The 27957-nt window shown below is 47.6% G+C and overlaps 1 protein-coding gene across 1 annotated transcript; it reads left to right on the top strand.

The window, feature by feature from the left end:
• On the top strand, positions 1-27842 carry slc1a4 (solute carrier family 1 member 4). Its single transcript, XM_060831100.1, has 8 exons — positions 1-858; positions 9388-9430; positions 10224-10301; positions 10948-11114; positions 12793-13026; positions 16625-16819; positions 19503-19637; positions 25753-27842. The coding sequence occupies exons 1-8, from the start codon at positions 323-325 to the stop codon at positions 25985-25987; spliced, it is 1623 nt and encodes a 540-aa protein (XP_060687083.1). The 5' UTR covers positions 1-322; the 3' UTR covers positions 25988-27842.
• The last annotated feature ends 115 nt before the right edge of the window (positions 27843-27957 follow it).

Raw genomic sequence — 27957 nt, 5'->3', positions numbered from 1 at the left:
TCCCTGACAGACACTCTCTCTCAGATTAGTCACTCTTATTCTCTCTCACACACACATATTTAGCCACACACTCTCACACAGACACACAGAGAAACACACACACACTCCCTCACACAGATACACACACACATACTCTCTCTCTCTCTGTTACACACACACACCCCCTCACACAGATACACACACCCTCACACACACAGATATACTCACACTCACATTCTCTGTCACACCCACCCACCCTCAGTGTCCCTGACTGTCCTGCAGTCTCCGGCCTCAGGCAGATACACCTCCCTGTTGCCCAGACACGGTCAGGGCTCTGCCTGCAATGGGGAAGGACTCAGAAGCCGGGCAGCAGCTTGCTAACGGCAGCCGCCGAGGATGCAGTCTGAGCGGCGTGGCGATCCGGCCGAGCCCCGGGGAGGAGCGGCGAGCCCCGGCTAAACTGCGGGCTTTCCTGCGGAGGAACTGCCTGGTGCTGCTGACCGTCTCCGGGGTGTTGCTCGGGGTGGCGGCTGGACTCGCGGCCAGGAAGCTGCAGCTCTCCCGCACCCACATGCTGCATTTAGCTTTCCCCGGAGAGCTCCTGCTCCGGCTGCTCAAGATGATCATTCTGCCCGTGGTGTTCTGCAGCCTGGTAGCTGGAGCTGCTAGCATCGACCCCAGAGCCCTGGGCAAACTGGGGGGCAGAGCCATCCTCTACTTTGCACTGACCACCCTGATTGCATCTACACTCGGAGTCACCTTGGGCTTGACCATCAAACCAGGAGATCAGAGCGGCCAAGTCCGGCCCATGGACCAACCCATTGCCAGCCCCAGCCTGCCCAACAAAGAGGCAACTGATACCTTCCTGGACCTCTTCAGGTAAGACACCCCCCTGTTCACTCATCGCAGTCTGAGAGGGGGACCTTACTGAAACACACTGGATTGTCAGGGAACTTCGAGTAGAAAGTGAGGACTGCAGATGCTGGAGATCAGAGCTGAAAATGTGTTGCTGGAAAAGCGCAGCAGGTCAGGCAGCATCCAAGGAGAATCGATGTTTCGGGCATTCCTGAAGAAGGGCTTATGCCCGAAACGTCGATTCTCCTGCTCCTTGGATGCTGCCTGACCTGCTGCGCTTTTCCAGCAACACATTTTCAGCTCTTGTCAGGGAACTTGCCAAGGTAGATATGGGAGAGTTTAGGACCAGAATTTGGGGACCACCATTTTAATGTCCAGGGAGGAATCTCTTCTGTGAGAGGAGGGGGGGTGGGGTGAATCTGTGGAATTCTTTACTGCCCAGGGCTGTGGAGGCTGGGTCCTTAAAGGCTGAGATAGATCAGTAACAGAATCGAGGATGATGAGGAAAAGGCAGGAAAGTGGACACCAGGATGATCAGATCAGCTATGGTCTCATTGATTGGTGGGCTAGACTTGATGGGCTGAATGGCCCACTTCTGTTCCTACCTCTGATGGTCCTCACATTGGGATGCAGCATCGGTAGGTAAAAGATGGTTTCAGGGAGACTAATGGCGGTGTTTAACATCACCAGGGGTTTAGAGAATTCGCTGAGAGTGGGATATAGAGAAAAGCTGTTTCTGATACGGTTGTTGTAATGTCCGATTGGGAATGTTTTAGCCTCAGACTGTGTGCCTGTAAGAAAATGAATGTTCCTAATATTAAGACTGTTACAACCAGACTGAGACAACCATGAGTGGACCATGATGTGTGGGAATTTTGCTGCTCCATCTGTAACTTTCACATCAAAATGTTTTGTAATACACTTTTATAAATCTTATGAGTAACTTAATTTTTTTGCGGAATGTAATAAGGAGAAGCCATGCTCGTTGTGTTGGCAAGTGAGTTAGTAACCAGAGGTACTCCAACTAGATGGATAGGCAGAGAGGCTGAGGGGAGTGATTTTGATGTAGCCAATTGTGTTCTGGAACACACTGACTGAAAGGGAAATGGAACTTTCTAAAAGTGGATTAGAAACGTGGGAAGTGAAAACTGGTGGGGCTCGAGAGTGGTGTGTGGGACAACTGTGACAGCTCTTTCAGAGTGCAAGTGCACACACAATGGGCTGAATGGCCTCCTCTGGTGCCTACTATTGGAGAAGGGGGTCCATGTTTATTAGTTAGGCCTGTAAGAGCTGAGGACGTGTGAGATATCCCCTGCAGTGGGAAGGTGGGATTGACCCAGAGGCAGGATGTTCATGCTACTTGTGGATAGTTGGTTGTGTTTAAATATCTGATTGAAATGACAGTGAATGCACAGAGTTCAGGCGGTCAGTCACTTTGAGGGGAGTAGCTGAACAGGCTCTCCCCAGAACTGAAAGCATTGACTGCAATCTCACGTTCGGGAGCTGGCCTAGCCTGGCAGTTTCAACTGACATCAGTCTTCATTTGGTCTCTTCTCACCCTCAGGTTCACTCACTGTCTCACACTCTGCCTCACCGTCACACTGAGTGTCAGTCCCACTATCTCTCACAGCGTTGCTCTCTGTCTCACTCTCTGTCTCACTCTCTGTCTTGCTCACTGACTCACTCTTAGGAGATGATGGCCTAGTTGTATTATTAGACTGTTAGATCATTAATCCAGAGACCTGGGCAATATCTGGGGACCCAGGATTGATTCACCTTGTTGCAGAGAGCAGATTGGAGTTCAATAAAAACCTGGAATTAGAAGTCTATTGATGACTATGAATCCATTGTCAATTGTCAGAAATCCCCATCTGGTTTATTAATGTCCTTTAGGGAAGGAAACGGCCATCCTTATCTGGTCTGGCCTACATGTGACTCCAGACCCACAGCAATGTGGTTGACTCTTTATTACCCACTGGGCAATTAGGGATGGGCAATAAATGCTGGGCCCAGCCAGTGATGCCCCCATCCTGTGAGGCTGAGGGGTGACCTTATGGAGATTTATAAAATCATGAGGGGCATGGATAGGGTAAATAGACAAGGTCTCTTCCCTGGCGTGGGGGAGTGCAAAACTGGAGGGCATGTTTAAGGTGAGAGGGAACTATTTAAAAGGGCCCCAAGGGGCAACATTTCACGCAGAGGGTGATGTGTGTATGGAATGGGCTGCCAGAGGATGTGGTGGAGGCTAGTACAATTACAACATTTAAAAGGCATCTGGATGGGTAAATGAATCAGAAAGGTTTAGAGGAATATGGACCTAATGCTGGCAAATGGGACTACATTAATTTAGGATATCTGGTTGGCATGGACCGAAGAGTCTGTTTCCGTGTTGTACATCTGTAAGATTCTATGAATTTAAAGAAAACATCACTGTCATACTCTCTGTCTCACTCTCTGTCTCTTTCTCTCTCACTCATTGCCTTGATCACTGTCCCCATCCCTGTCTCTGTCTCAGTGTCACGCTTGGTCAGTTGGATTTTGGAAGGATGTGTTGGAGGTGGAGGGTGATAGATAGAAACGGTCCCAGTATGAGAGGGAGTCTGGCCTTAAAATCACATCGAGTTACCTCAGGAAATGTTTCTTCAAACAAAGGGAACTTGATGTTTGTGACTTGCTGTCACAGGAAGTAGTAGACACTGAGGCTCAGTTAATAATCTTTCATCTTTGTTGGTTACGAGGAGCTGAGGTGTGCAAGTGCAGTTAGGTCCCATGTCAGCCATGATCACATTGACAGGATCAAGCAGTTGAATGGCACAATCCCCATATCCTACACAATGCAGTCTGTTCAGAATTCCAGAAGGGATTTATTTGTGACTGTCTTGTGTTTGTGACAGCAGCTTCTCTACATGCCATCCATTCACCTTCCCTGTTTGGAATAGACAATCTCAGCCTAGTCCAATCTTCCTGATGATTAAATTCTCTTGGGGGTCCAAAGGTATTGCCTTTGTAATTTTTCTTTTGCCTCCTTTTGAGAGTGTTGATGTTCTCAATGCGGTGTTTTTTTGTGATACAAATCCAGCCAGCTTTGCAATCTAACCAAGATTCAGTTCAGACTGAAATTCATTTCTTTGCTTTTCAATCTGTCTCTCTGGAATTTTAAACTTCTTAAAGATGCTCCTATTAACACATATCATTATTTATTGATTTGTGAATGTATTTCCCCATGTACTCTTTCAATCTCTATCCCATTTATCCATTTTCCAAGCGTAATGTAACTTTGAAAGTAAAAACAGATGACCAAGTGGGCTGAGTCAGCAGATTGATGACTATCAGATCAATTTACAGGATCTCCTGTTCATTCGAGGCAGAATTTATCCCCTGCCCTTTGATCAGAATTTTACTAATGACAGAGGCCATTATCTGGTCTTTTAGGCCTCCCCAGCTTTTATAACTCAGTGCCAAGTGAGAGCTGCTGATGCACTGAAGGGTCTCCAATGAAGCGTTTTCAGAAGCACATTCACTGAGCTTCAACATGTGCAGTCACTCAGAGCAATGTTCCCAAACATCAGGATCAAATGCATCTTATTGATTGGATGCCCTGACCTTAATGCAGGAGCCAATTAGGTTCACATTGTTTAGTGGCATGGACAATATTCCAAACTTTTCCAACATATGAGATTCCAATTCTGTCTTCAGTTGGCCTTACTATCTGGAGTTCTGCAGTAGAATGTAAAATTGATGTTTGTTGTAATCATCTGCAGTTTTTCTTAAGATTTTTATCGACGTTATAGCTCTGAAACATGAACTGGAAGTTAATGTTTCGAGTTTAGTACAACTGTTGTTTGGAACTGGTTCCTTCTGTTCCAGAGGACAGTCACATTGAACAGGAAATGTGAATGATGTTCCTTTTGGCAATGATGTGGAGGTGCTGGTGTTGGACTGGGGTGGAGAACGTTAGGGGAGAGGGCTCCTGTGGATGGTGCCTATGGTTTTATACTCCAGGTGGGGCCTGTTTCTTGATGTGTCTTTAGTCCCCATCGAGACTTTGCTGTGTAAAAGTTGGCATTTATTGGAAAATATACCCTCGCTTAAAATTATTCACTTGGACCCCTGAAATTATGCAAATCTCTACATCTTAATTTCATCCAATGCTAATTAGTTTTTTTGTTGTGTGGGCTTTAGTTGGGAAGGCCAGCATTTAGGAGCTGTCCTCTAATTGCCCCCTGAATGAGGTGTTCTCTGCTTAAGCCGCTGCAGTCCATGTGATAAGGATTAAGGATGAATCCCCTGGCAGCTACTAGCAGTGATGAGGAGGTACTGGGGTGGACAAAGTTAAAACTCACACAACAAAAGCTATCAGCGATGCTGCCCTTTTGTTTGTGGAGTCAACACATTTCTTAGGTGTGAGTGACAAAAAGTAAACAGTGAGGGAGATACTGAGCCATGGTGCTAAAGGCAGACACTCTTATCCTCTTAGACAGTGGTTCTATATATAACCCACTGATCCTGTAAATACCGGGTGCTGCATTTTCCCTGTCTTAGCTTTCAATCCCAGTTATAGAACATCTGAAGAAGAAAATGGCCATTGTTATTTCTGTTTGCTGTTTTTGGTATCAGTGTTAGTGTTAACGTTTTGCCCTCTCTCTTACTCTTTGCCCACTTTGTAACTAGAAGCTGAAGGTGATTCCTTATCACTGTGACACTGCACGGCCTGAGCACAGAACAAGGCATTCTGCTTTCTTGCTCCAACACTTGGCAGATGTTTTGAAATTTATTTCACTTCCTTATATCTAAACTGCTGTCATATAAAACATCCTTTTCTTCCAGCTAAAAATTCATCAAACTATAAATATAACAGTTGTTACTAAAATCAAATCAGACACCTGGTCCTTTCATTAGTGTAAGTATTCAGAGATGTCCAGCTACTATTTTGTGTGAAGGCTTTTGGGAAGTTAAACTGTGCCTCACTAGGAACATTTAAATCAAAATGATTTTAGAAGCATTTATTTATATCTTCTCAACAACAGGTTCATATTTTATTTATGGTGCATAGTCTAAGACATGAAAGGTCTTAACATTGTTTCCCATTGTGCTGCCACGTCTGTATTTTATCTTTAGTTGGGCCCCTACGGTCTCTCTCTGAGGGGAGACAGTGACATGACGGGTAACGTCACTGGACCCAGTGACCCAATCACTCTGGGAACATGGGCTCAGATCCCTGCATGGCTTTTGCTGAATTTAAATTCAATTCATAAGATTTGGAATTGAAAACTAGTCCCAGTGCTGGGGATCCTGAAACCAGTGTGGATTATGTAAAAACCCATCGGGTTCACTCCCCCCTTGAGGGAGGGAAATCTGCCATCCTTACCTGGTCTGACCTACATGTGACTCCAGACCCACAGCAACGTGGACTGCCATCTGAAATGACCAAGTGAGACACTCAGGTCAAGGGCAATTAGGGACAGGGCAACAAATCCTGGCCCAGCCAATGTCACCCCCATCCCATGAAGAACATTTAGAAGCCGGGTATTACCAGGTTCCTGTACTTAATCTGGGGCTGTGATATGACACAATAAAACCCTGGGGGAATGGATTGAACAACTGGAGGGCAGTTTGAAGAGTTAGATTCATAATTGAATTTTTCCTTCTTTATCACTGTAATATAGAACATAACTCCATATTTTCTGCTGTTGCAAATGTGTATACCGTGCAGAGAGGCTGTGAGTGGGTTAAGCTCAAAGCCTTGATCTGAAGTTGTTTTCGCTGTGTGTGAGTGTATTGTACAAATACTTTCCCACGGACTGTAAAGGAACTTGGTAAATAAGCCCGAGAGCAGGCTGCTGGGCTGTGGACAGGTAGAGACACACTCTGGGGCTGCAGGAATTTGTGGAACACGGCGGAGGGTACAGTTAACAAATGCATGAAACAGCCCATTCCCCCCTGGCCTACAAGGCTGCCTTTAGATGGAGATTTTGGGGACTGCCCCACTCATTCATGGTTTAATTGTGTTGATCAGCTGGGGCTGAGTTGTGGAATAGGGCTCGAGTTATGTTCTGAGGTGAGCTAGGCCCAGCCGGAATCCATTGGTGGTTAGAAGAATGAGGGGTGACTGCATTGATAAATATGAGATCCTGAGAAGATTTCTCAGGTTGATGCTGGACGAATGTAACCTCTTATGGAGGGAGACTCAATCAAGGGGACAATGTTTAAATGGAAGAGATCTCCGAGTTATGAAGGAAATGAGGATTTTGTTTCTCTGAAAGTTTTGAGCTTTCTTCTCCTGAGAACGATGAGGAGGGTCATTGAGTATTTTTGAAGCTGAGGTAAAAAGATTTTTTCTTGAATGTGGAATTGAGACTGCATAAGACATAGGAGTGGAAGTAAGGCCATTCGGCCCATCGTGTCCACTCCACCATTCAATCACGGCTGATGGGTATTTCAACTTCACTTACCCGCATTCTCCCCATAAGATCAGCCATGGTCTTATTGACTGATAGAGCAGGTGAGAGGGGCTGAATGGCCTGATTGTATTTGATGTGTATATAGGAGTCAGCTCCTTCAGTAGGCTGTGGGAAGAGTTCGGGGGGGAATTGAAGGAACAGAAGTGAACTGCTTTCTGAGTCGTATAATTTGAGTTAAGCTGTGATCTGTAAATATTTTAACTCCTTGCTTATAATAACTGCTTCAAGGTCATTGATGTTCTTGCAGCTTTCTCACGGAGTATAGCAACAAACTGTTTCTGATTAGATAAGTTAAAGACTGGCCTGAATTTGCCCAACGAGGTGGTTGGGTGGAGGTTGCTGTAGAAAGCTGTGCCCCCTCGATGTTGTCCTGCCCTGCAGTGAGTTGGATGAGCAGGAGGCTGGTGACATAGCCCAGGCCTCAGAGGAGACGATGCCTTCCACAGAGGCAGGAGCTATCTGAGGCCAATTTAAGACTCTGCTCATTTTAAAATCCCGTCTGCATTGTGCCTTACATCCGCAGGGAAGTGCAGCCATTTTGGGGGTGGGGGGGGTGCGGGGTGTGGGGGGTGGGGAGGTGCTTCTCCCAGGAAGGTGAAGGTGGGACATCTGCCTTTTCTGGAAAAAACTCTCAAAGACTGTGTATTTCCCAAGGCAATGAGATAGTTGGAGAAAGATGCACTGAAGCCAGGAGCTATGGCTGGCTCTGATCTGTCTGTTAACAGTGTGTGACCAAACACAGACACTGCCCCCATGGCAACTACTGACTTAATATTTACCCCTGACTAATCCACCTAACACTACGGGCAATTTAACATGGCCTGCACACCTTTGTGACTGTGGGAGGAAACTGGAGCACCCGGAGGAAACCCATGGAGACACAGGGAGAACGTGCAAACTCCACAATGACAGTTGCCCAAGGCTGGAATTGAACCTGGAACCCTGGTGCTATGAGGCAGCAGTGCTAACCACTCAGCCACCGTGCCAGCCATGGTGGGGAGTATTCCATCACATTCCTTGTTGATGGTGGGGCAGTGTGCCGTCCCAAAGCTTGACGTACATTATTGTTCTCTTTCTGGGTGTTCCTATCTCTCTTTTTCTAACCAAGCAGCTTCTAACTGGTTCTAAAGAGGTGTCTCTGGACTCAAAATGTTTAGGGCCAGAGCCCTTCATCAGGAAATGGGAGCCCTTCAGGAGCCCTTCATCGGGCTCTGGCCCGAAACGTCGAATTTCCTGTTCCTTGGATGCTGCCTGACCTGCTGTGCTTTAACCAGCAACACATTTTCAGCTCTGATCTCCAGCATCTGCAGACCTCACTTTTTACTCAAAACGTTAACTCCATTTTCTGTCCACAAATACTGCCAGAATTGCAGTTTCTCCAGCAGTATCTGCTTTTTTTTTTGGCTTCTAAATGAACTAATTAACTTTAAAAGTGACTACACATCCAGATAGCCAATAGCCCACCAATGCATGGTCAGTTACATCATACTTTGGGCCATGATATTCTGAGGGCTATTTAACTTATCAAACCCCCTTGTGGCTTGTAATGAAATGTAAATAGTTTCTGGTCATCTTTAGGAAATGTTCTGGTTTTGCATTTGGATGAAGGCCCCTAATTTGTGCAGTGCTGAAATGAGAAATTCAATATTTTCATTGTATTTTCTGTAACATCTGACTTGAACTGTTTTGGAATGTACTTACAGATAACTCATGAATAAAGTGTGTTTTTGTGAAGAAACATTCTGTTATAGTTACAAGTTTACCGAGGAACTGCGTCTGGAGATTGCAGCCAGAATAATGTGCTTCAAAACTGACCTCCCGTAACCTATTTCACAGAACGTTTGCTGCAACTTTCTGACACTTGGGCTGTCTCAGAATAAAATCACCGGGTCCCGAAATGTGAACTCTACTTTCTTTCCACAGGTGTGGCCAGACCTGCTGAGTTGTTTCAGCAATTTCTGATTTTGTTCCAGATCCTAATTGTTGCCTAAAAGGAGGTTCCTGTTTATTTTCTTTTCGCTGCAGGCAGTTTGACGAGTAATGATTGGATTGGATTTGCTGTGAAATTGTTGTTTCTTTTTGTTTGTTGCAGGAATCTGATTCCTTCAAATCTTGTTGCTGCAGCTTTCCGCTCGGTGAGAATTACTCCTTTAAAACCTTCAAACTAATCCGGGTCTGACAGGGACATTGGTAAACAGCTGACGCAGATACTGTCCTTTCCATGCCTACTCTTATTCTCCCTACTGCACCAACCAAACTCTGTATCTCACTGCCATTTCTCACCAGGGAACATTTATTAATTCCAGTTGTTCAGCGTCCATCAAAGGTTAGGAAAAGATCCATATTCAAAATAACATTTGGGGAATGCTTCCTTGTGTGAATTAAATTGTGGTGATAATCTTTAAACTCCCAAATAGTAAGCAAGTGAGAACTTTGACATTCCTGGTGCCAACACAATGCACATTGTTGCTAAAAGGACAGGAAGGCTGCTGGCAGCAACAGCCCTGTCTCTTGGCTGGAAGTTCCGGGTTGCGGGTCCCACTCCAAGAATTTTCCGGCTGTGCTGATTGGTTGTCAACAGTAAATCCTTCCAGGTGGCTGGACAGCAGGTGGTAAGAGGGGGAGAATGGCCTGCTCAGTTACCCCTGCAGAAGGCCATGGTGATCACTACAATGTATTACCATAAGACTGCACCATCCAATGGCAGTCCTTGACCCTATCCTCAGGGGCGGAGACTGGGGAAAAGCCAGGGGACATAGTGAAAGGTGACCTCGTGGTGACAGGCTCCAGAACTGGCCAATTATGTTTGCCTTTAGTGGGGTTACACAGCTCAGTGTGCTGGTGTTGTTGGTGAATCACACCTGATGTGTGGCTATTTGTTATGATTGAACAACCAGGGCAGGGTCTAACACAAGCTTCCTTTCTCAGTATGCCACAGATTATAAATGGGTACTGACTACTGCCCCCGGTGAAAACCTAACATCCAGAAACACAACCCTCGAAAAGGTAAGAGATGTGCAACTCTGGTTGCCAAGAGAGCTCTGGAGTTTGTTCTTATAAATGTTTATTTGCAGAGGTACACAGTCAAGCACACAACTCCAAACCCAGCCGCAGGGAGAGATGGTGGGGAACTGGAGGAGGCAATAACAGGAGATCTGTGTGATCCCAGGTTTTCACCTTCCACTGCTTTCTCTGATTGCCATTTGAAAGTGGTCGTTGAATCTGTTTCTGTCATGATGCAGATCGCAGTAATTCACCACCACCACCACCCCCCCCCCCCCCCCCCCCCCCGCCGTTAGAGAAATACTTTCTCATGTCAGTCCCGGACATTTCTGTCAACTGGGCATTTCTTATCCAAGAGCAAACGCTGCTCCCTGTCTGATGAAAGGAGGTTGGCTGGGGGAGACCAGAGTGGGAGGGGGTCTGGGATTGTCGGGGTGGGGTTGTGCAGACCAGCATGGGGGTTTGGGTGGGGTTTGGGTGGGGTGGGGGGGAGTAATCTTTGAAAAGCAAACACAGCCATTGACTCCCTGGGGCAGGAATGAGTCTGTTTCAGCATGACGCTGTCTGTGTGAGAGGTCAGTCAGGGTGGATAGTCCTCGCTGTGGTTGTCTCTGATTCTGCGGCCTATGTTTTCTGTCTGTGATTCCAGGTTCCAGTTGGCAGCGAGGTGGAGGGAATGAACATCCTGGGACTGATCCTGTTTGCGATGACCTTTGGGATTGCTCTCCGGAAGCTGGGCCGTGACGGAGAGCAGCTGATTCAGTTCTTCAGCAGCTTCAATGATGCCACCATGATCCTGGTCTCGTGGATAATGTGGTGAGGGTTCAGCGAGGAGCTCGCTCACAGAACCGTCCTGAACGGGTTGCTGCTACTGCCATCACTCCCCACCCCCCACCCAACATACCCTGCCAACATCCCCACACACCCCCCACCCATCCTCACCCCCACCAATATCCCCCACACTCACACCCATCCTCACTCCCACCAATGCCCCCCACACTCACACCCATCCTCACCCCCATCAATACCCCCCACACTCACACCCATCCTCACCCCCATCAATACCCCCCACACTCACACCCATCCTCACCCCCATCAATACCCCCCACACTCACACCCATCCTCACCCCCACCAATACCCTCCACACCCCCACCCATCCTCACCCCCACCAATACCCTCCACACCCCCACCCATCCTCACCCCCAACAATACCCCCCACACTCACACCCATCCTCATCCCCATCAATACCCCCACACTCACACCCATCCTCACCCCCACCAATACCCTCCACACCCCCACCCATCCTCACCCCCATCAATACCCCCCACACTCACACCCATCCTCACCCCCATCAATACCCCCCACACTCACACCCATCCTCACCCCCATCAATACCCCCCACACTCACACCCATCCTCACCCCCATCAATACCCCCCACACTCACACCCATCCTCACCCCCACCAATACCCTCCACACCCCCACCCATCCTCACCCCCACCAATACCCTCCACACCCCCACCCATCCTCACCCCCAACAATACCCCCCACACTCACACCCATCCTCATCCCCATCAATACCCCCACACTCACACCCATCCTCACCCCCACCAATACCCTCCACACCCCCACCCATCCTCACCCCCACCAATACCCCCCACACTCGCACCCATCCTCACCCCCACCAATACCCTCCACACCCCCACCCATCCTCACCCCCACCAATACCCCACACACCCCCACCCAACCTCCCACCCGCCAATACCCCCCACACTCGCACCCATCCACACCCCACCCATCCTCCCCCTCACCCCCTCCCCTCCAACCCACTTATCCTCCCACACGCCATCCAACCTCTCCTTCTCTTCACACTCATCTCCCTCCCCCAAAACCCCTCACCTCTACCCATCCACCACCAACCCCCACACCCATCCATCCTCCCCCTCTCACCCCCTCCCCCATGTCCCAACCCATCCTCCCCTTGCCCATCCCCCACTCATTCTCCCCTCCTCCTTCACACCCCACCCATCATACTCCCTCCCTTCACACTCATCTCCCTCACTCCCTCGCATTCACCTCCCTCGTCCTCCACCCCTTAATCTCACTCCACCCCATCTCCCTCACCTTTTCTACACCTTCCCCCTTTCCCCCACACCTACTTCCCTAACCCCCTCACCCTAACTCACTTCCCTCCATCACATGCCACCCCTTCACACTCACGCCTGACCCCCCCACCCTCTCACCCAAACCCTCACCACCCCATACCTTCACCCCTTCACCCTCACTACTCTCACCCCAACCCCTCACTGCTCCCCAACCATGTTCTCCCCCTCACCCCTACCCCACACTGCACCCCTAAACCATGCCCTCACCCATACCCCACACAGCCCCCCAACCCCTCACCTCTCTGCTCCCCACCCACCGTTGTTGCCGTGTGTGTTTGACTGAGCAGGATGTCACCCTGATGCTGACTATCCATCTTGTTTGAAACAGGTATGCCCCGGTTGGAATCCTGTTCCTGGTTGCCAGCAGAATCGTGGAGATGGAGGATGTGGTTTTGCTAGTAACCGGTTTGGGGAAATATGTCCTTGCTTCTATCCTGGGCCATTTCATTCACGGAGGGATCATACTGCCCTTGATCTATTTGCTGTTCACTCGCAGAAACCCGTACAAGTTTCTGTTGGGCATTGTAACTCCGTTAACCACAGCATTCGGAACGTGCTCCAGGTCTGTCACTCACTGTTTTCTCGTCAATGTCACTTCGGGAGGGGTGGCACAAGGGTGGGGGTGACATATTTTTCCTTATGGTTGGTGAGGTCATCAAGTGGCTGCAGTTCCCAAACAGAAGACTAGTCATCAGATTGGTCAAAGAGCTGGGATCTTGAAGTGATCATTGGGAGAGCTCCAGAGATCAGGGAATCATTGATGGACAATCAGCCCATAATGTGAAAGAGAAAATCAGAGCTGGAGCATGGGGGGGGGGTTGCATTCTGGGAAATCTGTATGGATGGAACCTGGAACCATTTGGTGATGGGAGCAGTCAAACCTCTAGAGAACAGTGATCTCACGCAGGTCAGTAAGGAAGAATAAGGTTGTAACATTTTGCTCAGAAGAGAGCTATCGAATTCTGGATTGGCTAGAGGGCATGGAATATTGAGAAGGGAAGATTGACCATGAGACTATTTGATAATCAATTTATAGTTTCCATTTGGAACATGTGGGTCACTGGCTGGGCCCAGTATTTATTGGCCATCCTTAGGTACTTTTGAGAAGGTGGGGATGAGCTGCCTTCTTGACCCCATGTGCTGTGGGTTGACCCACAATGCCCTTAGGGAGGGAATTCCAGGGTTTTGATCCAGCGACAGTGAAGCAACAGTGATATATTTCCAAGTTCAGGATGGTGAGTGTCCTGAAGGGGAACTTGCACGGGGGTGGTCCCATGTATCTGCTGCCCCTTGTCCTTCTGGATGGAGGTGGTCGTGGGTTTGGAAGATGCTGTCTGAGGGTCTTTGGTGAATTTCTGCAGAGCCTCTTGTCGTTTGGGCACACTGTTGTAACTGAGCGTTGGTGGTGGAGGGAGGGGATGTTTGTGGATGTGGTGCCAATCAAGTAGACTGCTATGTCCTGGATGGTGTTGGAGCTGCACTCACCCAGGCAGGTGGGAATTGTTGAGATAATGATCATGTGAGTGGAGGTTTCAGTGATGGAGTGTGACAGACATCAGCACTAAAGTGTTCTGCTTCAGATTTGAAGAGATTTTAATTTTCAGGAATAACTAGACTTTTCCATCTTTGGAATTTTACAAGTAGGGAACTTGACCAAAGCCTTCCCTCGGGGGAAGTTCTGTGAGTGGATGGTCCTGTGGCAAACTGCTGTTTACTGTGGTCAGCCACATCGTCATAGAGAGAGAGAGAGCAGAGTTTTGGTTTTGAAGAGTCATTGGACTCAAAATGTTAACTCTGCTCTCTCTCCACAGATGCTGCCAGGCCTGCTGAGTTTCTCCAGCACTTTCTCATTCTGTTTCTGATTTCCAACATCTGCGGTTTTTAGTGCTTGTTTTTGTGCTGTTATTATTTTGTGTTATGTGGGAATCGCTGTCACCTGTTAACATTGTCAGCACATTGTAAGCTAATAGTGAAGGGCTTTGCAGAGTTGCTTTTAGCAGATGCGAAGGGCGTCTGTTAATATTTCCCAGATTTGTGCTGCCATTAGGAAGGTAAATGATAGAACTGACATGTTAATGGACACTCTGCTAATGGAGTATTTGCTTTGCAGATTACGAAATATTTGCTTAGCCCAGATAGCTTTGGGATAAAAGGTTACAATTAAAAGGATGTCAGAAAAAACACTGCCGTAGAAGAGTCCGTGTTCATTGTTATTGGTGTGAACAGTAAAGAGGCAATAGAGTCATACAGCACAGAAACAGACCCTTCGGCCCAACCAGTCCATGCCAACCATAATCCCAAACTAAATGAGTCCCACCTGCCTGCTCCAGTGTAATACAATTTGTTCATCTCCATTGTGCTGTTCATGGGGAGTTTGTGCTCAGGGCAAAGAGGGTTAGAAGGTAGGGGCAGGAAGGGGGGAATAATTGGATCAATGAGTGGGAGGAGCTGTTTTGGAAAGGGAGATGGGGAAACCTGTGAGTTAAGGTGAGAGTGAACAAATCCAAAGGAACAGTACAATGGCGTGGCTCTCATACTGCGTTAGTAATGTTGAAGCTGGACGAATAATTCCCCGTCATGAGTTCAAATCTCAGCAGTGTAGTTTTGAGACTTTGATTTCAGGTTAAAAGCATATCTGAAATATAATCAAACCCTGTATTTACCCTCGACTGTAAAATGGTTTGACCATTGTTAAAATTCAACCTCCCTTTAAGGTAGTAAACCTATCAGCTTGGTGTGTATGGGACCACACCACCAGGGCTGCCTCTTAATTACCCCGAAACTGGTCAGCACACCACACTGCTGTCTCCAAGGAGAGGGAGATTAAACCAAAAGACTGCTTGGCATTGAACCATCTTAGCTGACCCTGCCAGGCTTCTCCCTGACATTTGGGATTGGTGCCAATGTTGGCAGAGTACTGTGTTCTCAGTAAAATGTTTCTGTTCTGCCCAGTTTCCTGAGTTCTCTGCAGGGATTCCAACTCCTGCTCCATACCTCCGGGCAAAATGAAAGGGTAGCAATCGAATCAGTCTTTGCCAGCTGTGGGACAGAGCTCCAGGTTCGAGTCCAACTCTGACCCTGGTCAGCCATGGAGGGTGTGTTTGTAACAAGATGAGGTTAGCCTGTCCATCTATCCAGTCGGCCGATGATAGATGGCAGGAGGGACAGAGAGTCTCCTGGTCAGCCCCTCTGCTTAAGGCAATGCCAAACCAGGAGCAACCTCTGAAACAGGGGCTGGAGAAAAGAAAGACCATGTTACAGAAACCGGACATTTGTCCAATTGGTCTTTGGCCATGTTTAAGATGCAGTCACCCTGCTCCCACCCTACATTATAACCATGGCAACATCAACCCCTCTTCCTCTGTCCCTCATGTGCTCATTCCAGCCTCATGTTGAATATATCTGCAGTAGACAGTATACCTTGACACCTCTCTCTGGGAGCCATGTTCACATTCTCCCCATTCTCTGGAGGAGGGGGAAGGGGTTTCTCCTGAATTCTCCATTGGATTTATTAAGGACTCTCCTTTTGTTAATGGTCCTCAGATGGTTCATACCAGGAGAAGGGTCTCACTTTATGGATGATTTTGTTTGGAAGTTGGAGCCAGGATCATTTCAGCCCTGATTGATCAGAGTTAGAGATCACTGCCCCCAGTCCTGGAGGTTAAAAACCAGAGGAGAAGGTGAGGACTGCAGATGCTGGAGATCAGAGCTGAAAAATGTGTTGCTGAAAAAGCACAGCAGGTCAGGCAGCATCCAAGGAGCAGGAGAGTCGACGTTTCGGGCATGAGCCCTTCTTCTGGTAAAAATCAGAAGAAAGGTCTCCCCCAACCTTCACTTTCTCTTTCCTCTGTATCTCCCCTTCTCTCTCTCTCTCTCTCTCTCTCTCTCACACACACACATTCTTTCCCATTAAGAGTCCCTGCAAAACTCTAACCAAGTTGTTCCCTAAAATGTGATTTGGAGTGAAGTCTTTATTGAATAATCGCTGCAGTGACTTGTGACCTTTTACTGCTTGAAGGCACTCTATAAATGCAAGTTGTTGTTACAAAGTGGAATTGCTGAGGCCAGATCCTGAGCCACGTGGATACCATGCTGTGTCCAATAGAGTGCCCTGATTTGGAAGGTGCATCTTGACTCTCTCTCCTTATGGTACATTGCAGTTCAGCCACTCTGCCTTCAATGATCAAGTGTGTGGAAGAAAACAATGGAATCGATAAGAGGATCTCTCGGTTTGTTCTCCCCATTGGAGCTACAGTCAACATGGATGGAGCTGCTTTGTTTCAGAGTATTGCTGCTGTCTTCATTGCAAATTTGAACAGTGTCACCTTGGATGCAGGACAGATCTTCACCATTATGTAAGTATCAAGTTCTCATTTTTTGTTATTTTATGATGATGTGTCAGAGTTCTCTCACTCTCTGCCACACTGCCTTTAGTTTACCTGGAGAGAGCAGTCCTTATTAAACTGGTGTGGAGTTCCCCAGGTCCCACTCTAAGAACACAAGCAGAACACTGTATGGCCCTGGCACCTGCCCTGTCACTCTATGGCCCTGGTGCCTGCCCTTTCACTGTATGGGCCCTGGAGCCTGCCCTTTCACTGTATGGGCCCTGGAGCCTGCCCTGTCACTGTATGGGCCCTGGTGCCTGCCCTTTCACTGTATGGGCCCTGGAGCCTGCCCTTTCACTGTATGGGCCCTGGAGCCTGCCCTGTCACTGTATGGGCCCTGGAGCCTGCCCTGTCACTGTATGGGCCCTGGTGCCTGCCCTGTCACTGTATGGACCTTGGTGCCTGCCCTGTCACTGTATGCGCCCTGGTGCCTGCTCTGTCACTATATGGGCCCTGGTGCCTGCCCTGTCACTGTATGGGCCCTGGAGCCTGCCCTGTCACTGTATGAGCCCTGGAGAAATTCAGCCAGTATGTCATTGTCTGTGGAGAGAGAAAACAGCATGGCTTCTTCAGAACAGCTGGTATTTTCAGTTTCTTCATTGGCCTGAGGGAGAGTCACTGAACTTGAGGCATTCACTCTGTTTCTGTCTCCACAAATACTGCTGAGTTTCTCCAGCACTTTCTGTTTCAGGGTCCATAAGGACCGACCTGACCTCCCAGTCACTGCCCATTTTAATTCCCCTTCCCCCTCCCTTTCCAACATGACCATCCTTGGCCTCCTCCATTGCCACAGTGATTCAGACCACAAACTGGAGGAACAACATCTCATCTACCGCCCTGGGCAGATTACAGCCCGGAGCACTCAACATTGAGTTCTCCAATTTCAAATAACCTTCCTTCCCATCCCCTGACTTCCTTCCCAAACCCTCCCCCTCCCTTCCATTCCTCTGATCGACCCTTTCTTCCAGCTACCAACTGGATTCATTCCTCCCATCGACCAACCAGGACGTACCTACCACCTGTACCACCTGTCACTACCTCACCACTCTGCCCCTCCTCCCATCCATAACCCTCCCCCCCCTTTATGTGCAACTCCCCTTTACCCGCACCCCCAGTCCTGAAGAAGGGTTACACCTGAAACCTCAGAAATCTCCAGCTCCTGGTGCTGCCTGGCTGCTGTGTTCCTCCAGCCTCCTGCCTGTCTACTTTACAATGTTGGAAGCAGGTGGTTATTGAGATGGACAATGTGACAAACTGCTTATGTCAGGAGCAGGGTTAGAGTCTCAACCCCAATTACAGCACAAAATGTGATATAATTGCACCTCATTTGTCTGAAAGCTGATCCAGTATTTGCTCAGTTCCCATCTCCACAAATCAATTGTCATTTTCTATTTGCGTCTCCACATTAATCAAACCTGAAGCTGATGCTAATTCAGCAAACCCCTCTCCTGAGCACTAAAGGTGAATCAGACCAACCTCACTTCCACAGTTCCCAGGCAACAAAAGCAGAGTCCCTCTCCGTATTCCCAGCAGCACACGTTCCTCTATAAACAAGAAATCTTTCCAATTTGGACCGAGCCTGCTCACCAGTGGGTTTCACCTGACGCTGTGTTTGCCGTGAAGTTACATACTCAGCCAATTTCTACACACACTCCATTAATTTTTGCATCATCCCAGAGGTTGGGGATATTTGGATCAATGAACCTGCCATTCCTTGTAGACTCTGTTGGTTAAACCATTCCTCCTCATCCACCTCAATCTGACCTGCAGCTTGTGACAGAGATAACCTTCCCCTCGTCCTCCAACCCCATTCCACTGGCCTCCAGCTGCCTGCGGCTTGTTTTTATCCTATTCATCAGAACCAGGAACTCTCTTCCAGTGGTTTCTCTTCCTGCTCCATCTGATGCCCCCTGTCTATTTTTCATCTACATGGGGCCCATCAGCAACACCACCAGGTCCAGGGTGAGCTTCCCACCCGTACATTGACATATACCAGCACCTCTCTCCATTCCTCTGCTATGCCTACGTTATCCAACTGCATATCCATTTTCCTCCACTTTGGTTACACAGATAGTTCCACCAAATAGATATGGGGAAGACTGAAGGCATTGTCTCTGGTTCCTGCCCCAAATGTCCCCGTTCCCCCACCCCCGACCAACCTAGCCTCTGTCTGAAACAGCTTTGAGAGCCACTCAGTATGAGGCAACTAGAGATGGATAACAATTGCCCACCTTGCCAGTGCTGCCCACATTTGTGGAATTCTTTCCTGCAGAGGGCTATCGAGGCTGGGTCATTGAGTATATTCAAGGCTGAGGCAGACAGATTTTTACTCAAGAAGGGAATTGAGGGTTATGCAGGAAAGGCAGGGAGTGGAGTTGAGGATGATCAGATTAACAGTGACCTTATCGAAAGGCAGACCAGGCTCGATGGGCTGAATGGCCTTACTCTGTTCCTATGGCTTATGGTGTTTGGGGAGCAGGGTAGACTTGAGAGAAAATGGCAGAAGGATCAGCGATGGGTGAGATAAAGAGGGGATGGGATTGGGGCAGAAACAAAGTAGGTGGCCAGAATGGCCTGTGTGTAGACTCACTGCAGTGAGATGATTGGTGAGAGAGTGTGAATGTTGTTGACGTGCTGCTGGTTGTAATCACAGAGTGACGGCTACAGCTTCGAGTGTTGGGGCAGCTGGAATTCCAGCTGGTGCTGTGCTGACTATCGCCATCATCTTGGAAGCTATTGGACTGCCCACCAATGACCTTTCGCTCATCTTAGCCGTTGACTGGATTGTGTAAGTATAAAAGATCTCACTATCAGCCACAGTCCATTTTTTAGCAAGTTGTTTATGTAATATTTAAATGTTTCCTTGTGTCTGGGACCTCTACTTTTCCTTCATTCAGATGTGGTCCCGGGAATGATGGGAAAGTAAGGATGGACTAATATCCTGGAAATGCTGACATGTGGACATTTTCCAAACTGGAGAGTTAATTTGGATAAATGTGTTATTTCCTGCTCAGTGAGCAGTGAGCTTCTTGGCTTGGCCTCACATTAATCCCATCAGACACGTTGCCACCCAGGAGCATTCACTATGTAGCAGACCATCGTAAACCCGAGGTTCAGACCTGGGCTGGTAACTCACAGGGGAGCCCCCCCCTTTCCCCCACCCACCCCTCTGCTTGCTCCAAGCCAAGCAACATTTTAATTTCAAAGTTCTTCTCCCTGTTCTCACATTCCTACATAGTCTCCCCAACTCTGTAACAATATTCGATTCCCCACCCTACCCCATCATGGAGATTAACCCCCCCCCCTTCCAATTCTGAATCCTGTATGTTTCTAATTCCCATGGCTGTGCTGTTAGTGGATGTTCCTTCAGCTGCCTAAGCGCTGGGGAATTCCCTCCACAAACCTCTCCACCTGACTGTGCCACTGAAGGGGAAGGGGAGGAACTCACCACCACTTGCTCAGGGGCAATTAGGGATGGGCAATAAACGGTTAAAGTCCCTATTTGTTACGGCTCAGGGAATCCCTGATGTACCTGACCTGTAAGCCTCTGTTGGTTCATCCCACAGATCATACTCTGCGGTAGTCTGGAATATAAAACTCTTACAGGCAGTTTAGTTTAAATTATTATCTTTATTTACCAATGGCATTAATATTACACTATAACATGGATACCTATGAGCCAGGCTTGAGTTAAGGTTCTAAAGCCATTAGCAGAGTCGCGGAGCCGGCTCTGACCCCTAACAGCTCTCTCAGGCTACCCTCCTTATTGCTGCAAACAGGCTGTCTTCATACGGAACCTGATATTAAAATTACAAAACCCCACATGTCCTTAATCCGATAAGTAGCAATAAAATGACAAAGGTTTGCAGAGGAAGAGAAACTCATTGACAGGTCTGTGTACGTTTGACTAATTAAGATACAGGCCCATCAACGTGGGACAGCATGATCCAGCCAGGCCCCAAATGGCCGATTGCTTTGGCCCGATAACCTTCCCTTTTAACACTACATCGCAACGAGGGACTAGTCTGAACTATGTGGAAAAGGTCATGAGGTAACCTCGCTCAGCTAACATGTGCAGTATCACTGTCCTACAAAATGGCTTTTTCTTTTAAAATTATCTTAGATTCCCAAAATACAAATTCAATTCATAACATTTCTGGATCTCGAGCTCCTGGGAACAACACACAAACATTCAATCCATGACAAGCAAGTGTATGCACAAATCAGATCACAGAGTGTTAACATTTCCACCAGCTTCTGTCCTCTCTCTCTCTCTCTCTCTCTTTCTTTCTCTCTTTCTTTCTCTCTCACTCACCCTTGAACCCTTCAGTCAGTGAATGTAATTTACAGAAGAATATTTCCTCTCTCCCACTCACATATGAACATCTTCCAACTTTCTTACTACCTCAGTTTCGGCCTCCGTGTTTTCCTAGCTTGTAAGGGTGATGAGACATTCACATTCCAGAACAGTCAAGACGAGGGAGCTGAGCTTCATAAATTCAAACCTGCTCAGTGTGGTATACATGAACATGTGTCAGGATTGTTCTATTACACGCATATTTGGCTTATTAAATTACAAGTTCTTTTCCTATTGAGTATGAGTTTTGTTAAGAGTCTTCGATATAAACCAGAAATTTAGTTATTCAACATCCAACTGTGAAACGTGCGCAGCGTCCAGCCCCTGGGGCGAGAAGGAAGTACTGCCACACGTTCCACAAGTGAACAGTGTTATCACCGTATTTACACAGATCCATTAACACTAAGAATAGACCGCCTTAATTCTTCTGAATAAATGTATCAGGCTACCAGCTTTCTCAAAATGATGCCCTCTGTCAGCAACACCACATACCCTAGAAATTAAAACCAAACCTTTTTATTTTTAAGATTAGAGTTCTTGATGAAGGGCTCCCGCCCGATATATCGATTATTCCTGCTCCTTGGATGCTGGGTGACCTGCTGTGTTTTTCAGCAACACTTTAACCTTGACTCTGCTTTCCTGCATCTGCAGTCCTCATTTTCACCTTTTTATTTTTAAGACATCCCTTAAAACTTTCTCCAACCTGAATATCTCTTTCTGGTACACTTTCAAATTTTATTACTTTGAAGGTGCTACATAAATGCAAGGTGAGGTTGTTGTCCTTGGAAGGAGGGATTTGAGACATGGCAGTGTAGAGTTACATTGGAGCCCTCCTTTTACTGACTATGCATTACCTCCAAGGAGAAAGTGAGGTCTGCAGATGCTGGAGATCAGAGCTGAAAATGTGTTGCTGGAAAAGTGCAGCAGGTCAGGCAGCATCCAAGGAACAGGAGATTCGACGTTTCGGGCATAAGCCCTTCTTCAGGAATGAGGAAAGTGTGTCCAGCAGGCTAAGATAAAAGGTAGGGAGGAGGCACTTGGGGGAGGGGCGATGGAGATGTGATAGGTGGAAGGAGGTCAAGGTGAGGGTGATAGGCCGGTGTGGGGTGGGGGCGGAGAGGTCAGGAAGAAGATTGCAGGTTAGGAAGGTGGTGCTGAGTTCGAGGGATTTGACTGAGACAAGGTGGGGGGAGGGGAAATGAGGAAACTGGAGAAATCTGAGTTCATCCCTTCTGGTTGGAGGGTTCCTAGGCGGAAGATGAGGCACTCTTCCTCCAACCGTCGTGTTGCTATGGTCTGGCGATGGAGGAGTCCAAGGACCTGCATGTCCTTGGTGGAGTGGGAGGGGGAGTTGAAGTGTTGAGCCACGAGGTGGTTGGGTTGGTTGGTCCGGGTGTCCCAGAGGTGTTCTCTGAAACGTTCCACAAGTAGACGGCCTGTCTCCCCAATATAGAGGAGGCCACATCGGGTGCAGCGGATGCAATAGATGATGTGTGTGGAGGTGCAGGTGAATTTGTGGCAGATATGGAAGGATCCCTTGGGGCCTTGGAGAGAAGTAAGGGAGGAGGTGTGGGCGCAAGTTTTGCATTTCCTGCGGTTGCAGGGGAAGGTGCCGGGAGTGGAGGTTGGGTTGGTGGGGAGTGTGGACCTGACGAGGGAGTCACGAAGGGAGTGGTCTTTGCGGAATGCTGATAGGGGAGGGGAGGGAAATATATCCCTGGTGGTGGGGTCCGTTTGGAGGTGGCGGAAATGATGGCGGATGATACGCTGTATACGGAGGTTGGTGGGGTGGTAGGTGAGGACCAGTGAGGTTCTGTCCTGGTGGCAGTTGGAGGGGCGGGGCTCAAGGGCAGAGGAGCTGGAAGTGGAGGAGATATGGTGGAGGGCATCGTCGATCACGTCTGGGGGGAATCTGCGGTCCTTGAAGAAGGAGGCCATCTGGGCTCCAATACCGTACAGAAGAAGGGCTTATGCCTGAAACGTCGAATCTCCTGTTCCCTGGATGCTGTCTGTCCTGCTGCGCTTTTCCAGCAACACATTTTCAACTATGCATTAACTCCTCCTACATTGCTCAGACAATAGGAGCTGAACTTTGGGGATAGTACGTTCTGTTTCTTGTATGGGTTGTGGGCTTGTTGCTTATCCCTAACTGCCCTTGAACTGAGTGACTTGTAAGGGCCATTTCAGAGGCCCTTTTATTGCCCTGGGTCTGCAATCATATGTAGGCCAGACTGGGAAAGGACAGCAGATTTCCTCCCCTAAAGAATATGGGTGAATCTGATGGGGGGTTTTTTTGACCGTTGTTACATGGTCATCATTGGGATAGCTTGGTATTCCAGATTTAATACTGAACTCGAAATTTTCCCAGCTGCTGTGTCGGGATTTGAATCTATGTTGGCAGAGTGTTGGCCTTGGTTCTCGATTCCTAATTGACTACTACCCCTCCTGTGGTTTTAACTGGGAATGGGAATACTCCTGGTTAGATATTTCCAAGAAACAAAATAATAGAGTTGGGAATATTGGTTTCAAAGCAACAAGAGCTTTATCTTAGGCCAGACCCAGAGAGAGTGAACTGTTTCACACCTCAGGAAGGATATACCACCGTGAAGGTTTACCCCTGGGTTACAGGAGTTAAACAAGGAGAGATCAATCCAGTATTGTTTTCTGTGGAATGTAGATGGTTAATAGGTGGTTAAATTGAGTTTTCAAGATTAAGGGTAAAAAATGAGGTCTGCAGATGCTGGAGATCACAGCTGAAAATGTGTTGCTGGTCAAAGCACAGCAGGCCAGGCAGCATCTCAGGAATAGAGAATTCGATGTTTCGAGCATAAGCCCTTCATCAGGAATGGCTTTCCTAATGAAGGGCTTATGCTCGAAACGTCGAATTCCCTATTCCTGAGATGCTGCCTGGCCTGCTGTGCTTTGACCAGCAACACATTTTCAGCTTTTCAAGATTAAAAAAGGGGACAGAAAGTGGAAGGAGGGGGTTTTCAATCACTAGGGTATTCAAGACTAATGCTGAGGCTGAATATTTGAACCAGACCTTTCAGGATTGAAATGAGGAAACTCTTTGATGCACAGAGGGTGATAGACCTTTTGAATTCTCTCTGACAAATGGCAATTATCACTAGATCAATTGTTCATTTAAAATCTGGGGGTGGTAGACTGTCGTTAACCAGAGGGTACTGTGGGATCATAGAATCCCTACAATGTGGAAACAGGCCACCCAGACCCTCTGTAGGGTAATCCACCCAGACCTGTCCCCCTCCCTATTATTCTACATTCACCCCTGACTAATCCATCCTGACCTGCCCATCTTTGGACTGTGGGAAGAAACTGGAGCACCTGGACGAAACCCACACAGACACGGGGAGAATGTGCAAACCCGAGGTCCCTGGTGCTGTGAGGCAGCAGTGCTAACCACTGAGCCACTGTGCCGCCCATATATTGGGATATTGGGGCAGTTTAAGAAGCAGTGGGTGAGGTGATGGCCAAAGGGAGTTTAGTTTCTGAAATATTTCTTCAGAGGGAGGTATCCCATTGCCCTTTATTTAAAAATGCCCAACTTTTGACAATAGTCTCTCACTGAGCCAGGCATTCAGGGGGGTTTGACATCCCTGACATTCACAAACAGAAACAGAAATTGCTGGAAAAGCTCAGCAGATTTGGCAGCATTTGTGGAGAGAAATCAGAGTTAACGTTTCGGGTCCGGTCACCCTTCCTCAGAAGTGACTTGCAGCATCTGTAGTTCTTTCGGTTTTTAATCCCTGACATTCAACCTTTTCTATCAGCCAGGGCTTCCTGATTGGGCTGTTAGTGTGGTCCAATCAGGGAACTGCTATTCTGTGCGGTCATCCCCGTCACTATCGCTAGAGTGTCCAGGAAAGGAAGATTCTGGAAAAGGAACTCCAGGTTGCTGCTTTGTGGTGAGACTGAGACAGTCAGCTGAGTGCGGGGTCACTCCAGTTACTGACACCCCAGCAAGCCACAGGAAAGCCTGGACAATCACCAAGATCCTCAGAGATTGTTGGCAGCTTGACTTTGGTCAACATAAGAGTGTCTTCACTTCTGATTGGCCCCTGAATAATGCACATTGATGTTGAGCTGACCAAGGCCCTGGACAGACCCCAGTTAATCCTGGATGAGGCCACTCAGCTGGGATGATAGTAGGGGCAGTGCAGGGGCTGTCATTCTCCTGAAAAGCCATGATCTCATTGGATGATAGAGGGGGCTGAATGGCCTCATCCAGCTCCTGAGGAATGTTCCGTGTTCCCCAGCTACACAGTGCCCCCAGCTGGAAGACTTACCTGAGGTAGGGTTTGGGTAATGCCATCTTTGAGCTCAGCCCTGGTGGCTTCTGCACTGAGACAGGTGTGTGGGCTTCTCTTACCCAGAGCAGTATCCGAGAGTTAGTTTCGCCCCTAACAGAAGCATGGGCTGGGGGGGGGGTGTGGGGAGGGGGGGTGGGGAGGGGGGGTGGTACAGGGTTGTAGAGCCCCTCTTCCCCTCACACTGTACACTGACTGATGGCTGTGACTGTGAACAGGGACCGGAGCTGCACTGTGGTCAACGTGGAGGGCGATGCTCTGGGAGCAGGGATTCTTCACTACACCTGCCATTCCGAACTGGACCCGGCGAAACCAGAACTGACGGATGTGAAAGTTGAAGCTGTAGCTAACCCGAGTTCCGAGGAAGAAACCTCTCCCCTGGTCTCTTACACTAAACAGCTGTCAGCTCCTGCTAACACCACTGATTCAGAACCGAAGGAATCTGTACTCTGAAGGCATCAAAATACTACTCCCTGTTCCAGAAACCTGAAAGCTACCTGCACGTGGGAAGAATAATCTCCAGTGTTAATGGTTGATTTCTAATTATTTAATGTGAGTGTTGGTATCAGTTACTTAGTCATCTTCAAACCAATTATTTTGCAATTATTTAAGTAAAGATCCAATATTAATCAGCAGGAAGCATCCCCAACCAACATTCCATGAGTATTAGATTCAGGCATCATGGAAACCGAGGGAGCCGCCCAGGATCTCCGTTACCCATGACCTTCTTACAACATATAATGTTTAAAAACTTCAGTCACGTTTAATATTTCTTAACTGTCCTGTTGCCTTTCCTATTTAGATGTTCATAGAAAAAGAGGTAAGGGTGTTTGAAGTCTTTCCATCTGTTGTGACTGAGACAGGAGGTTTCACATGTTCTGTTGTCAATGGCTAAGTTTTCACACTGGGGCAGTATTATGTCGCCATTTACAGTATCCTGTATGACTTGTAATGAATGTGTTAGTGTGTCAGTTGCTGTAAAAGCTTTGCAAATATTTTGATGTTCATGGTCTCTGTTACATAACCCTCTTGGAGACAATGCTTTATTTGGTTTGACCAGGACGAGAGGAGAGTTGACCGTTTCACTGAGACACTGGGGGATCTGGGACTGACTGCTTATATGGATAGAGGCAGAAATTCTCACCTCTTTGTAAAAAGAAAACCCCTTGGATATGCAGTTAGTGTCAGGCCCAAGAGCTGAAGATGAAATTAGTTTGGACATCATAAAAATGACAGACCAAGTGGTCTCCCACTGCACTGAGTTTTCTCTGTTTCTCAATGTTCATTTCAGATGGTCTTTGAAATGTTGCTTTAACCTGCTCCCGTGTGCCTTAATGTTTACTTCCTCTGCCCTGACCATACCTCCCCCAACAAACCCATGCTGACCAATAGCTGAAGTGCAGAGACGTGTGTGTATGAGAAATTCCCACAAGCTGAAAAATAATATGGTCACAGATTGGAAAATGGTCAGGGTTTTTGCCTCACCCACTTTGTGCTGCTTTAATAAGCAGCAGTCTACATGCTTTCAGAATTCCTTGGCACCACATTGGGTAGGACGAGCCTTCCGTCCTGGGCCTGCCTTTGTGTTTCTCTGGTCTCAGGTGCAGAGACCAGTTGGAATGGTTTCCTAAGCAATTAAATGGTGGAAATGCTGCATATAAAGAAAGGAACGGGCAGTTGTTTCCAAGAGACTTCACACAAATTATTTTGGCTTGGAATATTAGGCATTCATCTGTCAATTTTATTCTCCCGAATGTTTTTTAAAGAAGTAATTTCCTTTTGTAAACACCCTGATTAAAACACCGGGAGTAAAAGGCATGGGCAATGTGCTGACCGAGCGTTTCACGACAGTTTTGGAAGTTGTAGAGTGACTGACTGGACTGTACCTCACTGCTGGAGATGTGCTCGCTAACATACAGCTTGTTACACAGTGTTCCTGGGAGAGTTCTGCTCTGAAAGACACATTTTGCAACACAGTTTAGCATTCTCCTCATTAACAAAAGCAGTTAACCCAGGTACACGTCCATCAACATGGGGATGTATTTCATTGGTAGTCTCACCACCTCGCTGAAATCGATCTGAAAGATCAGCTTCCTATAAGGGTAGTCCATTCCAAACTTGGGATCCAGTAACCATTCTCCATGATCCCAGATAGAACTTGGTTTCAGTATATATGTACCTACTAACCTCCGCACTGACTTCATGTCAAAGCACACTGCACAATTGGCAGAACTAATCTCTGAGGGAATTAAACAGTAAAGCAGTTTTCCTGAGGAACCTTAATAACACTTTATCCAATGAAGTAATTGTATTCTGTGTAACTCAATGTCATTGGATAACTGTGAGAAAAATTTCCTTTTCAAAACTTGATTTGCATTCTGACATGATTGTGATATGAAGTAGAAATGTTCAGTTGAGATGAA

The sequence above is a fragment of the Hemiscyllium ocellatum genome, chromosome 10, assembly GCF_020745735.1.
Source record: "Hemiscyllium ocellatum isolate sHemOce1 chromosome 10, sHemOce1.pat.X.cur, whole genome shotgun sequence".
Classification (NCBI taxonomy): domain Eukaryota; kingdom Metazoa; phylum Chordata; class Chondrichthyes; order Orectolobiformes; family Hemiscylliidae; genus Hemiscyllium; species Hemiscyllium ocellatum.
This window is presented reverse-complemented; position numbering and strand designations above follow the sequence as displayed.

What these genes read in the sequence shown, in the direction of transcription:
- slc1a4 (XM_060831100.1), top strand. Translation starts at nt 323, where the DNA reads ATGGGGAAGGACTCAGAAGCCGGGCAGCAGCTTGCTAACGGCAGCCGC. An exon ending in CTGGTCTCGTGGATAATGTG is followed by an intron (nt 11,115 to 12,792) that starts GTGAGGGTTCAG and finishes TGTTTGAAACAG; the next exon opens with GTATGCCCCGGTTGGAATCC. An exon ending in TTAGCCGTTGACTGGATTGT is followed by an intron (nt 19,638 to 25,752) that starts GTAAGTATAAAA and finishes GACTGTGAACAG; the next exon opens with GGACCGGAGCTGCACTGTGG.